The 14724-nt window shown below is 59.5% G+C and overlaps 1 protein-coding gene across 10 annotated transcripts in view; it reads left to right on the top strand.

The window, feature by feature from the left end:
* The first annotated feature begins 8642 nt into the window (after positions 1-8642).
* The window catches only part of ADGRB2 (adhesion G protein-coupled receptor B2), a 33299-nt gene continuing 27217 nt past the window's right edge, over positions 8643-14724 (top strand). For all 10 annotated transcript variants that reach the window (XM_032638123.1, XM_032638101.1, XM_032638083.1 and 7 more), the window contains exons 1-2: positions 8643-8770; positions 12463-13267. In XM_032638123.1, coding sequence (XP_032494014.1) covers positions 8681-8770; positions 12463-13267 — 895 coding nt within the window. In that variant the 5' untranslated portion in view covers positions 8643-8680. The remainder of the gene's footprint in view (positions 8771-12462; positions 13268-14724) is intronic.

Genomic DNA, 14724 nt, shown 5'->3' with positions numbered 1-14724 from the left:
ACAATTTTATTGGACAAACATTGATCGAAGATTGCAGACTGGAAGCTCTTTGAGGGCAGGGTCTGTGCTTGTCCTTTCACCATTCACTCCCTCAACATTTGCTGAGCACCTACCGTGTACCTGGCATCGTGCTTTGTGCCAGGGGACCCAATGGTGGATGGATGGACAAGGTCCTTGCCTTTATAGAACTCATGGTCCAGTGGGGGAAACAGATGACATGGGTGTAAATAGACAACATATTTTCAGAGTAATGTGTGCTAGGAAGAAAATACAACAAGGCAATGGGATGGAGCGACTGGAGCGGTGCATGTGGGGCGGGGAGGGGGGAAGCTGCTTTAGAAGTGTCATCAGGGAGGCCTGCAGGAGGAGGCGATATTGGAACTGAGATCTTCCTGCTGAGAAGGAGTCAGCCATGCAAAGTGCTGGGAGGAGGAGGGTTTGGAGTCTTACAAGAACAGCAAGGAGACCTGTGCTACTTGAGCATAGTGTGGGTGGGGTAATGGCCCTGGAGAGGTTGGTAAGGGCCTGGTCATGCAGGGCCTGGAAGGTCATGGTGTTAAATGCAGTGGGAAGCCATTGGAGGCCTTAAGAAGGGGTGCTCCAATTTACATGTTAAAAAGATGGCTCAGTGGGCTCCAAAGAATGGGTTGGGATGGAGAAGTAGAAGTGGGAACCCGGAGATTAAATAAGGGAGAGTTCGGGCACCAGATGTCGGTGGCTTGGATCCTGGTGTTGGCAGTGGGGATGTGAAGAGTGAATAGGTTTGGGATATTCTGGGAGGTAGAAGCCGTGGGACTTGCTGATGGTCTGTACCCTGGTGCCTAGAACATAGTAAACGTTTAATAGATTTGGGATATTCTGGGAGGTAGAAGCCGTGGGACTTGCTGATGGTCTGTATCCTGGTGCCTAGAACATAGTAAACGTTTAATAGATTTGGGATATTCTGGGAGGTAGAAGCCGTGGGACTTGCTGATGGTCTGTATCCTGGTGCCTAGAACATAGTAAACGTTTAATAGATTTGGGATATTCTGGGAGGTAGAAGCCGTGGGACTTGCTGATGGTCTGTATCCTGGTGCCTAGAACACAGTAAACGTTTAATAGATTTGGGATATTCTGGGAGGTAGAAGCCGTGGGACTTGCTGATGGTCTGTATCCTGGTGCCTAGAACATAGTAAACGTTTAATAGATTTGGGATATTCTGGGAGGTAGAAGCCGTGGGACTTGCTGATGGTCTGTATCCTGGTGCCTAGAACACAGTAAACGTTTAATAGATTTGGGATATTCTGGGAGGTAGAAGCCGTGGGACTCGCTGATGGTCTGTACCCTGGTGCCTAGAACATAGTAAACGTTTAATAGATTTGGGATATTCTGGGAGGTAGAAGCCGTGGGACTTGCTGATGGTCTGTACCCTGGTGCCTAGAACACAGTAAACGTTTAATAGATATTTGTTGAATGAATGAGTGCAGGCATCTTGTGTCTTGTGCACATCCTCCAGTATAAGACATGTATGTAAAAATCACCCAGGACCCTAAAGTTCTCTATCCTCTGCCCCAGGGGCCGGAGAATGCAGGCACTGCCCTGAGGGCTGTACACAAACCAGGCATTGCCCTTCTGGGAAGACTTAGCTAGGAAGCAACTAATCCTCCCTTTTCTCCCTAATTTATAGCACCAAGAAAATGACAAACATCCAGCCTGGGTTGCCCCAGGTTCCTAACCCATTTGGCATCTGCGGCAGGAAGCTAGACACGCAGGACTTCCTGCAGGCAGAGAGGGCCCACCAGTCCATCTTTTCCAGTGTACCCCGCCCTGGCAGCCAGAGCACTGAGCTCTGGGGCAGACCCTGGTAGAAGACGGTCACATGGATTTGGGCGTCTTTGGGGCCATGTTATGATCTCCTGATAGGTGTCTGCAGTGGGGGTGGGGATCTGGAGGGAGACCTTGGTACCCAGAGCTTTGGGTTGCTGTAGGTGCCTGGCTGGGTGGCCATGGAGGGCAGGGGCTGAGGGAGGGGTGCTCCTAGGTCCCACCGGCTGGAAGGAAACCTGCCCAGGCTCTGGGCCAAATAAATCATTGCGAAGGGAAGAAGATTTTCTCATCTGTTTAAAGGGCAATGAAGCATAGCGGTGGCTGGCCCAGCGAGAGGCAGAGCTGAGGCCAGACGGGCAAGGCTGGGGTTGCTCCCCTCCTCGATCCGCCATCTTCTCCTGCGCTGCCCCACTAAGGGCTGGGCTGCCTCCCGACTGGGCTACTGGTGGTGGTTACTGTTAACAAAAATAGAAATTAATTGGTAATCAAACAATTATTTTTAAAAGGCCCTTTTCAGGGGCATAACTCTTGCTAATCTGTATCTTTATCTTACTGGAGTGCAGGTGAGATCGTTTATACCACTTCGCAGATACGGAAACCGGCTCAGGAAGCTGAAGGGATTTTCTCGAGGTGCCCTGGCACGGCAGCATGAGAGCAAGCGGACAGCCTGACTTCTAGTTGCCCTTGTGGGACTGGTCCCCGCCATCCAGAGGTCCCAGAAGGGGACCCAGTGGGGATAAAGAGCTGGAGTCATTGTCATTGTCCAGTCTGTGTGGTGGGGAGCTGCTGGGAGCTGTTTCTTCACTCTGCACAAGCTCTCTGCTCAGGCTCTGGCCGGTGCCCCTTACCTTGCCCAGGTTTTGCCCCAGGCTCCCTGGAGGCCCTCCTGGGGCTACGGCTTGCTCTTCCCACCCCCTGCCAGGGCTGTCGGAGAAGTAATTTCTCTTCAACCACCTGGATTTGAATATGGAAACGATTTGTAATTACTCCAAGTCCTCTCGGGCGGCATTATCACCAGAGTGAGTCTAGAAGGGCAGGGGCTCATGGGAAAGGAGGTGGGGAAGCCCCAGTGCAGGGAGGCACCTCGGGGGAGAGCCTTCCAGAGGTTTGACCTAATCTAGCCTGCTCCTGCACAACCCCTGGGAGGTCCAGCTCTCTCCACCCAGCTCCCACAGCCCCTCCTGCCTTACTGATCTCCCCACCCTGCCCCGATGAGCCCCCAGGTATGGGGTACCATCTCTGTCAGTCCCTCACTCTGTCTGACCACCTGTTTTTCCTAGGGCATACGTTTTTGTGGCTGAAAGAATGGGGTCGAGAACTCTGAGGGCTTCCAAAGCACAGAGAAACAGACAAAACCCTGCCATCTCTCCGGAGCCAGCCCTCCCATTACCCTGAACCCAGCTGGATCCTGAGGGGAGGGGGAAAGCCTCAGGGATCCAGCTGCATCACATCTGCAAGAGACCTGCCCGGCTTTCTCTGGGCTCTGGGTCTCTAGTATGCTAATGTCATGAATATTCACACAGAGGAAGGCAGGCTCCCTGTAGGAGTGGAAGGGGCTGGAGCTGTGAAGGACAGGGTCCTGGAGACTTCTGAGGGCCTGTCCTTACATCCTTGCGGGTATCCCATGTCCTGACCACTCTCCTCACCTTTGCCCACCTCCTTAGGACCTCAACCCCAGCAACCCCACTGCCCCTCCCAGCGCCCGAGTAAGGAGGCCTGGGATCTCCCACTGTCCTTGGGGTGGCTCTCAACACACCATGCAGACGGCAAGGCTCGCCTGGCTTGGCTTTCCCAGCAGCGGCTGAACCTCCGAACCCAGAGACCCGGGGTGTGCCTGAGGGTGCCCAGCAAGAACCCAGGAGCCCTGCCTGCCAGTGCTAGGCCCAAGGCACAGGCCTCCTTGGGCTCCTGCTGGGAAAGGAAAAGTGCCAGCCCTCCTCCCTGCCTCATCCAGCCTCATAAATTCCCTTAAGGTGATGGGTGAGATTCCTTCATCACTCCTTATTACCTCCTTCCATTAAAGTGGATAATCTCTCACAATCACTCACAACAAATGTCACTGAGACTGCTGGAGGTGAGGTGAGAGACAGAGGGAGGGAATGGGGGCTTTTTCTCTGGTACTGCCCCTGGGGAGAGGTGGTCTTATCCTGCTCCATCTCCCGGGAGGCGCAACTCAAGGGGCTTCAGTGGAGAGGTGGGGTTGGGATTGGGTGGACTGGGGACTTCCTTGCTCTCTAGGTTTGGCCCGCTCCTGGCCAGAGAACCTTCAAAAAGTAGAGTCCCTGAAACCGTCCCACCCTCATTGCAAAGCTGCCCCCTGCTGGCTACTCCTCTGACCAGAGCCGTGGGATTAACCTACTTGTCTTTGGCGGAAGTGGTGTGTCCCTGGTCTGCCCACCTTACCGGTGGCAACATGCCCAGGCCACAAACCACCGGACCAGGGTCCTGAGCCATGGGCATCTCCCTGAGTACCGCCTTTACCATGTGGGCTCTGGCCCCACCCAACTGTTCCTGGGCGCACTGCCGGGATGGGGAGGGGGCGGGTCTGTAGGTTTCTGCTGCCTCTACACAAACATATGCAACATGGGGGCGCCCCTGGCACAGGGAAAGGCACTTGAGGGAATAGACAGGCGCTCAGGAAAACATGTAACACGCTGCACACGTGTAGCATACCCGTGCCTAGGGACATGCAACATTGCCGAGCCGACACCAGAGTATGCACCAAACATACCACACTGCAGTGTACATATGTGGTTCCTACATACAAGTGACGCACAGCATTCAGCACACGTGTGGCACTTGTAAGCTTGCACATATATAGCATCCCTACCCACAGGAACAAGCAACATGCATTCAGGACCTGAACACAAGTTAACGCACTGTGCATGTGTGAGGCAGTTGCGTGCACAGTCAGGCAACATTGCAGTGCACGCCTAGGGCACCTGTATGCATAAACATATGCAAAGTTCAGCTCACACGGCTGGCACCTGCATGCACTGGGATATGCAATCTGCAGTGCACATGGGGGAGGGGGGGCAAATGTTTCAGCCCTCAGGGCCCCGAGACCCTGGCTGCGCGAGATGCCTTACGCCTGGGATATCGCTGGAGGGGTGTCGCGGATCGCCTCAGCCTGCGGTCCAGGAGGCCGAGGGCGGGGCGGGGTCTTACCCGGGGCTTCTCCCGCGCCGGCGCCTGGGGCCCAGGGCGGGGAGGGGGAGGGTGCGCTTGGCTCGGCTGGAGCTGTTCCCCCTTTAACAGGAGGCGGCGCGCGTCGCCCCCCCCCACCCCGCCCCTTCTCCGGCGGCTCCTCGCGCCCGGCCCGGCGCGCGCCTCCTCCCGGGCCCGGCCGGCGCAGGCGCCGCGTCCCATCTCGGCCGTCACTCGGCCCCGCGCGCGCTGCGGGCACCGGCCGGAGCGGCCGGAGGAAGCCGGTTCGGCGGCGGCAGCGGCAGCGGCAGCAGCGCTCGGAGACCGAGGAGGATGCGGCGCCGGTTTGCAGAGCCCGGGGCTGCGGCCGCCGCCCGCGAATAGGAGGTGGCGCGCAGCGCGGGCGGTGCTCTGGGCGGGGGAGTGGGGAGCGGGGGGGTGGGGGGCGGCGTGGCGAGGAGGCGGCGGCAGGAGCCCTCGCCCGGCCCGGCGCCCGCCCGCCCCGCGCTGCTCCGCGGCGCCTTTTCTGCACCCGCCGCTCCGCGGAGCGGGAGCCTCGGCCCTCCGCGCGGCTGCAGCGAGCTGCCCCGCGCCCCGCCAAGCCCCCGCCTTAGGGATGGCAAACTTGCGCCCCGTGGCCGCCTCCGCCAGCGCCGGCCCCCGCTCCTGCTTCTGACGGCGTCCAGGTGAGTGCTCGGCCCCAGACCCCGACCCGGCCCCGCACCGAGCCCTCCTGTCGCGGTCCCGATTTCCGCACCGGCCCGGACTGGGGGCGCTCCCCCAACCCACCTCTGCTGAATTCTCCCCCGCCCCAACTGAGTTCGTTCAGCGTCTATTTACCCACTCTCGTCTCTCTGGGAACTAACAAGCCTGGGGCCGAGGTCCCCTTCATCTCTGGTGAGTCCCTTTTCTGTCCCCCTCCTCCTTACCCATCTCTGCCAAAGCCCCTCGCCCCCGCCGCCAGTCCTTACCCACACCTATCCCCATAGCTGTCTCGAGTCTCTCCCTATCTAAGTCTGGATCCAGGGGTGCGCCCCCCACCCTTGATTAGAGCCCCTGTCTCCAACCTGCAGCTTGCCTGTGCCTCCCCCCTTAATTCCCCCTCCTCGTCTGGAGCCGGACCCTGCTACTCCCCTCCACTTTATCTCTGCACAGAGTCCTTCCTGTCCCCATCCATGCCTGCCTATAGTTACTGCCTTTCCCAGCGCCAGTAACCCAACCATGCTTCCCCTCTTATTTCTGTCCTGATCGCCCCCTCCCCCATATCTACCCGGAGTCCCGCTATCCCTCGTCAGTCTCTGCTGCAAGTCCCCTCCCCCTCAGCCTGGACTTGGGGCCGTGCTCCCCATGTCTGCTCGGAGCCCCCTCCTCTCCAGCCTGGGAACTCGACTGGCCTCGCATCCCTGCCTCCCTTGTCCATCTTTGGTCGGAGTATCTCTGTCCATCCCCCATCCCTCTCCTCCCACCCCCAAGGCATAGAGCTGGGCACCAAACGCACCCTCCCGCAGCCCCGGGGGCTGGCATGATGCGGGGGTGGGGGAGGGCGGGTTGTAGGCCGTGAAGTTGGCGGCCACTCCCGCAGTCAGCTCGGTCCGAGGGAAGTCCTCCGCGCCACGGCCAGTGCAGAGCTGGCGAAGGGTCTGGTGCCCTCGGGGGGAGGGGCTCCCGGGCCAAGAGATGCTGCCCGCCTGCCCGCCTGCCCGCCTCGCCAGCTGCCGGCCGGGCCCCTGGGCGTCCTCTGGCGCCCCCTGCCCGCAGCCCTGGACCCACCTTCCCCTTTTCCTCCCGCGGGCAACCCTAGATTTCCGCAGCCCGAGCAGCAGTGGTGGCTGCGGGGCGCTGGGAAGTCCCTGGGGAGAGGAGGCTGGTGGGCGAGGCCCGGTGCCCTCTCTTGCTAGCCGTGCCAGAACAGCCCTGGTTGTCTGGCCTTATGCTCTGGGGATGAGGTGTGGGGTGGGGTGGAGGGCTTATCCCAGCAGCAATTCAGGGCACAGACCAGCAGGATTGGCCCCTGGATTTGAGGTGCTCTGGTTGGGCTTGTTTGGGCTTGGGCAGGTGTCCCCAGGAAGCCTCTGTCTGTCTACCCCATGGCAGTACCCACTAGGTGGTGGGGCAAAGGTGGTCTCTGCCTGGCTTGGGCATGGATTAGGAAGTGGGGGAGTCCACTTGGCCCTGAGACAGAGCAGGGACCTGGGGAGCATCCCATGAGCTGCCACAGGGGTGAGGGTCAGTATGGACTCTGCAGGGCATGCCCTGGTTTGCAGGGGAGGGGAGGCATGAGGGAGGGTCTTCTCTGGACCAAGATTGACAGAGATATTTCCCCCCTCTTCTTCCCTTCTCTGCCTTCTCTTCTCCTTCTGCTCCCCTTTTCTCTCTCCCTCCCCCATCACTCTTCAGAAGGAAAGAGGTCCAGCCTGGGGTGGGTGTGTGCAGTAGGCATTTCTGTAACCTAGAGTGAGGTCCCAGCTAGTCTCTGCCCTCTTCCCTCCCCCCTAACCCCCAGGTAATGGAGCTGAGTAGTTAGGAACTCAGCTTTTGGTTGGATGACCTGGGTTCAAAAGCTGTGTGACCTGGGCAAGCTATATAACCTTTTTGAGCCTCAACTGGCCCTCCATAAAATGGGTCAGTGATAACTGCCTCATATAGTTGCTAGGAGAAATGATATTAGGTTGTTTGTATAGAGTGTCTGGCACCCAGTAATGCTCAACAATGATAGGTGTGTTGGGCTGTTTCTCTTCAAGGCCAAGGTCAGGCCCCTCTCCACTCCACTCCTAATCCCAGAGTAGAAATGCAGAATAAGTTCTAGTGACATCGCTCCAACCTCCAAGATAATAAAGCCAGAGAATAGCTTCAGGTCCAGAATGGGTCCAGGGAGCCTGTGACCGTTAGTCTCTCCCCTCCCTCACCCATCCTTCAACACCCCACTAGATTCCTCCGGGATCAGAGGGGCATCAGTGAAAGGCCAAGGCCTCTGAGGTAATGGTTCAAGTGTAGAAGCTGGGGAAGTGGAGGAACCAAGTCAAGGTCCCCAAAGGTAGGCTGCTTCTTGCGGGGGGGCAGCCCACGTGGGAAATCAGTCACAGAGGAGCACATGGGGCCCAGAAGAACCTCTACCTACCCCATGAGGAGAGACGCCAGCAGGAACTTTCCAGGGCAGTTAGCGCTCCGGGTCAGAGTTAGGCGGCGACCTGGCCAGAGGGCCCCGAGAGTTTGAAGAAACCTGGCTTTGGCGGGCAAGGGGGAGAGAGGAGCCTCGAATTCGTGACGTTCTGCTGGCCTGGAAGCCCTCTGGGCAGTGTGGCTGGGCCTGGGTCTCACCGGGGAGTGGTAGCCTCCCAGCCTCCCGCCTGCCGGGGCAGCCCTGACATTGGGGAACAAAAGCTTTCGGTTCCTGTAGCAACGGCGGCTCCAGCTGCTGCAAAGTTCCGGGGAGGCGGGCGGAGGGCGGCTGAGTCACCGACCCCTCCCCCGCCGCCCGCGCGCACGGCACCGCCCCCCCCCCCGCGGGGGGCTGGGGGCCCGCATCCTAGTGGTGTGTCGGAGGCCCCTGCCCCCCTCGCCAGACGGAGAGACACTCTGCCAGCCGGAGAGGGAGGGGCTGCACTGGGGAGGTTCGCCCCCTCCCCTCGGTCCGGCCCACCAGCTCCCAAGGCTGGATGGAGGGTGTGTGCCTTCCTGGGTGGCAGAGCTCCGGGAGAGGGGTGCTTGAGGACCCCGTCCCCGGCCGATGCAAGGGCAGGGGACCTCGAGGCCCGGGGGTCCCCGCCCGCGTGTCGGTCTGGGCTCCGCCGCGCTGCGAGCGCCCGGGAGGCGGAGGGTGAGTGACGGGCAGGCGAATTGGGGCTGCCAGGTGGATAAACGCGACGGATGTGCGCACCGACGCGCCCCCTCCCCCACCCACCGCCCTTCCCCCGCCCGCGGCCGGGGCTCCCGGCTCCCGCCGCCCGGCGCCCCTGCTCTCAGCTAGCGGGAGGCTAGGGGTCGATCCCAGGGATCCCGGAGACCCAGCCCTTGCCCTGAGGTGCCCCTCCCCGCCGCACTACGTCCTATGCCTCCTCCCACCCCAGTCTTGTTTTGGCCCTTCCAGCTGCTGGAAAGCCTCGGAATCCCTCACTGGTGCAGAAGGGAAGCCCAGGCCTGTGGGATCTGGGAGGAAAGGGGCATGAATGTGTTTGGAGAGAGGGTGGGATTCTCAGGTTTGAGGGGGGCAGGGGGGCATGCGGTGAAGGGGGCCTGTGGCTGGAGGAGGGGGATCCTGAGACTGAGATTGAGCTCCTCACCCATCTCCTCCCAGAGAGGTCCTTAGGGAGGTGGCCTACTGATTATCCTTTCCATCAGCCTCCTGACCCAGGAAGTTCTTGCTCGGAGGTGACCTCCATACCCCTCCTGTCTAGCTCTGTGCGTGGAAGGGTCTGTGGTCTTCCTGGGCTTGCAGGTGGCAAAGCTACTCTGAGGTTTAAGCCAAAGAGCCTTCAGAGGTACTGACCTCAACTTCAGCAGGAAACAGGAGAGACTGTGAGGTTCTGAGAAGAGGGAGGGGGAAGGGGAAAGGATGGTGTGAGCGCTCTCCCCATGGCAGGCTCTGTGCTGGGAACTCACCAGGTGGCTGAATGAGAAGGTGTATGCCGTCCTGAGGGCAGGGATTGTGTCTCCACTCCACAGAGGGGGAAACTCAGGCTCAGGGAGGCTAATCACGGCTCATAACCACCTGAGCTGCCTGTGAGGCCAGGATCCTTCTAGGTCCCTTCCCAGGGGAGGCGGTCTCTGACTCGGCTTGGAATTGGGCTCCTTGCCTTATTTTGTGGATGGAGACTGATATAAAAAAGGGGCCCCTAGAAGGTCTTATGTCACAGCAGGAACAGTGAGAGTCATATACACCCAGGGTGTAATTCCAGAATTGACGTGAGGGGAGGTGTCTGAAGGAGACGGAGTGGAGGATGGGGCTTGGGCAGGGTTTAGAGGTGGCTCAGTTCTGGAGAAGCCAGGCTGTGGCTCTGAGGGATATGGACCTAGTGCTTCCTGATGGGTTGGAGCTATGGACTAGGGAGCAGGGGAGGCTCAGGAGATGGGGCTGGGGGCCTGAGCCCTCAGTTTCAGGAACACCAAGGAAGGAGCAGCAGATCAGATCCTGCCTGATGCTGAGCTTCAAACACCCAAATACCTGTGTGTTCACGCTAGAGAGTATATATGCATCTCTGCACGTGTGTATGAGTGTCTGGCTCTTGACAGCCTTGTCCATGTGAGTGTGCGCACCTCGTGTGCATGGAGTTCACTCATCTGTGGTTTACTCCGATCTCTGTGCATGTCTGTGTGCATGTGTATCTCTTCACAGGCAGAATGCCTGGCTACACACGTGTCTGTGCATCCATGCTTTTGTGTGCATGTCTGCAGGGCACAGGGTGTTGGCGTGTTTGTGCGTGGAGATCCCCTGCCCTGCTCTAAGTGGGGGAGACAAGGCCAGTTATAATGAGGCCCCACCTCCCCTCCGCTGAGCTACAGCCATGGCCTGAATTTTGCAGCCTGCTTAGAAATAATTGGGGGCAGCGGGGGGATTGGATGTCACTCATCATCAGCCGCTGGCTTCGCGGGCGCTGCAGCAGGCTGGGCAGGCTGAACGGTCTGGCACAGTCATGATGTGGGGTGGGAAGGCCAGGGGTCTGGTCCCTTTGCCAGCCCTGTGCCGGTCAGAGGAGACACAGCCTATACTGGCTTCTGCTGGAAAACTCCAGGCAGGTCTTTGGAGGAGGGTGGTGTGGCTCCTTCCTCGTAAATGCGCCTGCCTAGAGCCTGCCTCCCCACTCCGCTGTGGCTCAGGAGGGGCAAATGTGTGTTTGCGCTTGGGGCTTGGGCCTGGCTCAGAGTGGCAGCACGTGGGATCTGGGCCAGCGAGGAGTTCCCTGGATGCTGCACAGGAACTGGAATTCTGGGATTCTCATTCCTTTCCCCCCCACCCCCCACCCCCCACCTCTGACCACTCTAGACTCCTGAACAGCCATGGGAAAACCTGTCCCTGGGGAGCAGCTGTGTCCTGGCACAATCTAGCCACACCCTGTGAATTATCCTGTGTTTGGGATTCAGTTCCCAGAGCGTGAGGAGCAGAGAAGGGGCCAGAGCAGGAAGCTAAGGGTGGATGCGGGAGAGCCCGGGCTGGGGCCTCAGGTCCTGGACTCCAGTCCCAGCCTGGCTTCTCTGAGGTGATCTTGAGCAGATTGCCTCCCTTCTCAGAGCCTCATCTTTTCTCCTCTAATGTGGAACAACCAGGCTCTGGGGGCCCATCCAGTGCCGTGAGCTATGCTTTGGGCATGGAGGAGGGAGGGAGCGTGGACCCCGCCTGGGGGCAGGGCTGGAAGCGGGGCTGAGCCTGGGCACTACCGTCCGCTACCTGGACAGCTGGGGCGGAGGCTGTGGGCAGTGGCTCTGCCCTGGCCTGGTAGGTGCGAGGCACCTGCAGCGCCCCCCCCACCCCCACCCCCATCCCTTGTCCACTCTGGCGTGACTGCTTTGTGTGTCTGTCAGCTTGGGTCCTGGTTGCCCTTCCACACCTGGAGTACATGCACAGCTGCTGCGAGCTCAGCTCAGTGCTTTGGGGGCAGTTAGAAATCAACGGACGCTGGTCTCCACTCCTAGGAGCTTGAAGACTCATGAGATGAGTGAGCTAGCCCTGGCGACATAGCAAGGGCTAGTGGTCACGATTGGGTGATGCACACTTTCAGGAAAGGGCTGTGGGAGCTAAGAGGAGGGAAATGGCTTGGTGGCCTCCCCGGGGGTAGCAGGCCCTGCGCCAGGCCTTGGAGGATAACACCACGGTGGGAGGGGAAGAGGGGTTAGAGGGGAACAACTGCACCCATTTTGCAGATGCCTCTCCCCCTTGTTTCCAGCAGGAAATCCACAGCAGCGATAGCCATGACGTTCACACTTGCGATGCCCTCCCATGGGCATGGCTCAGGCTGTGCTCAGTCCCCAGCACACCAGCGGTAACTCCTCCCCTTTATCTCCCACTCAGTAAAGCAAGTGAGTGAGAATGACATTGTTCTGGGAATAACCTTGAATTGGTGTGATTTATAAAAAAGCAAATCGTTGTCAAACATCGCTACTTCGACAATTACCTCTGGATTATGTGTGCCACGCCTCACAGCTGATCACGACACATTGCGGCTGAGGGCAGCAGTCCTGGAGGGTACGAGTTGCGTGGTGGGGCCCGGGCCGGATCTGAACGTCAGGCCGAGATGCTGGTGGTTGATGGGACCGATGGAGGAACCACGGAATAATAGTCATAACTCATGTTTCTTAAGGGTTTACGAGATTGCAGACGCTCTCCTGAGGGCCTTCATTTCTCAAGTAAGGGGCTCAGAGAGGTCAAGTCCCTTGTCTAAGATCACATAAGTGGACCTGGGTGACTTAAAAGAACATAGTCTTCACCACAAGGCCCACGACCTGCAGCTAGCCACGGGAGATTCAGAGCCCATGCTGGCTGCGCCCGGGGCCACTGACCACTGTCTCTCTCCACAGGGCAAGGGACATAGGATGACCCCAGCCTGTCCCCTCTTACTATCTGTGATTCTGTCCCTGCGCCTGGCCGCCGCCTTCGACCCCGCCCCCAGCGCCTGCTCTGCCCTGGCCTCGGGCGTGCTCTACGGGGCCTTCTCACTGCAGGACCTCTTTCCTACCATCGCCTCGGGCTGCTCCTGGACCCTGGAGAACCCAGACCCGACCAAGTACTCCCTCTACCTGCGCTTCAACCGCCAGGAGCAGGTGTGCGCCCACTTTGCCCCCCGCCTGCTGCCCCTGGACCACTACCTGGTCAACTTTACCTGCCTGCGGCCCAGCCCCGACGAGGCGGAGGCCCGGGCGGAGTTGGGGCGGCCAGAGGAGGAGGAGGAGGCTGCGGGGTTGGAGCTGTGCGGCGGTTCGGGCCCCTTCACCTTCCTGCACTTCGACAAGAACTTCGTGCAGCTCTGCCTGTCGGCCGAGCCCTCGGAGGCCCCGCGCCTGCTGGCGCCCGCAGCCCTGGCCTTCCGCTTCGTCGAGGTCTTGCTCATCAACAACAATAACTCCAGCCAGTTCACCTGCGGCGTCCTGTGTCGCTGGAGCGAGGAGTGCGGCCGTGCGGCTGGCAGGGCCTGTGGCTTTGCCCAGCCGGGCTGCAGCTGCCCTGGTGAGACAGGGGCCAGCCCCGCCACCACCACGCCTCCGGGTCCTCCTGCTGCCCACACCCTGTCCAATGCTCTGGTGCCTGGGGGCCCAGCCCTACCTGCCGAGGCCGATTTGCATTCGGGGAGCAGCAATGACCTGTTCACCACAGAGATGAGATATGGTGAGTCTGAGCAGGGCCCAGGTGAGGTGGGTGTGTCTGGAGGGCTGATGGTGCCCATCTTGGCGGATGCTGGGCCATTCGTGTGGTTGTTCTCCAGTATCTCCACTGGGTCCAGCCTTGTCCCGGTGTTGGGGTCACCAAAGTGGATTGGGGTCAGACCTCCCTCTTGAAGAGTTTGCAGTCTGGGTGGATGAATGGGGGCATAGACCCCCATAGACAATGCAGTGTGATAAACCCAGGGAGGGACCTCCTACCTGGGCAGTCAGGGAAGGCTTCCTGAAGGAAGTGATACAGGAACAGAGATCAGAAGGACAAGTAGAAGCAAGCCAAGCCAAAGGAGTGGTGAGGGCATTCCAGGCAGAGGGAGCAGTGTATATAAAGGCCCAAAGCTGGGAATGACGGCGGCAGGCGCTGGCACTGCATGTTGACAAGTTTACCTGGAGGCTGGAGTAGGCAGGGCGCAGGGACGTCTTCCTGCCCACATGGGTCAGTGGTTTTTGGCTGTGGCCCCAGGGTCAGGGCAGAGGAAGGCACAGAAGAATGTGCCTGGGTGAAGAGGACTGAACTTCGAGGCTGCCTTGGAGGGCTGGCCTGGCTCAGCTCCCAGCATCCCTCTCCCCCGCTCTGGGCCCACGTCTTATGGGACCAAGGCCGCCAGCTGCTAGAGCTTCCTGCTGACTGGGCAAAAGCTCTTCAAGCCCTTGAGTCCTGCCTGCTTCTGCTCCCACCCAGCTCCCTCAGCCACGGCCACCTTCTGCCAACCCTCCTTCCTGCAGCTTCAAGGCCCCAAGATCCTTGGCTGGGTCCTAAGTGTCTGCTGAACAGGGCTGGGCCAGGGACTGGCCAGGGGGCCCAGGACATCGGGGTGGGAGGGAGGCAGATTTGGGATCTGGTTTCCAGCTCTGGTACTAACAGGGAGTTCCCGCCCCTCTCTGGGCCTCAGTTTCCCCATTTGGGATAACACGTGCTCGCCTACCATTGTGAGGTTGTCACGCAGGGATGGGTCAGAGGGGCATCTGGATCTGGCTGAGAGCTTTTACAAGGACACAGGGGCTCTCGTGTGAGGGCTGCTAGGAGTATTGGAGGGGTATGATCTGTTCCCATGCCTGCTTTGGAAACAGAACCCGAAAGCTGGGAACTGTCTTTGTTACACTGAGTAGATCCTTTTTTTTGGCATCAGTTGTTTTGTCTGTAAAACGGGGAGATAGCCCTGGTTTAATTAGAGGAGGTGTTTATCATGACAGTAGCCTCTCCCAAGGCTTTGGGGAAGAGGCTTCTCAGCCTCCCTCATGAGACATCTGGCATCACACCCATCCATGGCAAGTGCCCAGTGGCCTTGTTCTGGCCTCTCCCCTAGGCCAGCTTGGCCTCTCACAGCAGTCGATGAAGCCATCCGAGTGACAGCCAGGCCCTGGGCAGGCTACGGGCCCTGGAGGCTGGCCTGGGATTTAGTGCCT

This window comes from Phocoena sinus, chromosome 1 (assembly GCF_008692025.1).
Source record: "Phocoena sinus isolate mPhoSin1 chromosome 1, mPhoSin1.pri, whole genome shotgun sequence".
NCBI lineage: Eukaryota > Metazoa > Chordata > Mammalia > Artiodactyla > Phocoenidae > Phocoena > Phocoena sinus.
This window is presented reverse-complemented; position numbering and strand designations above follow the sequence as displayed.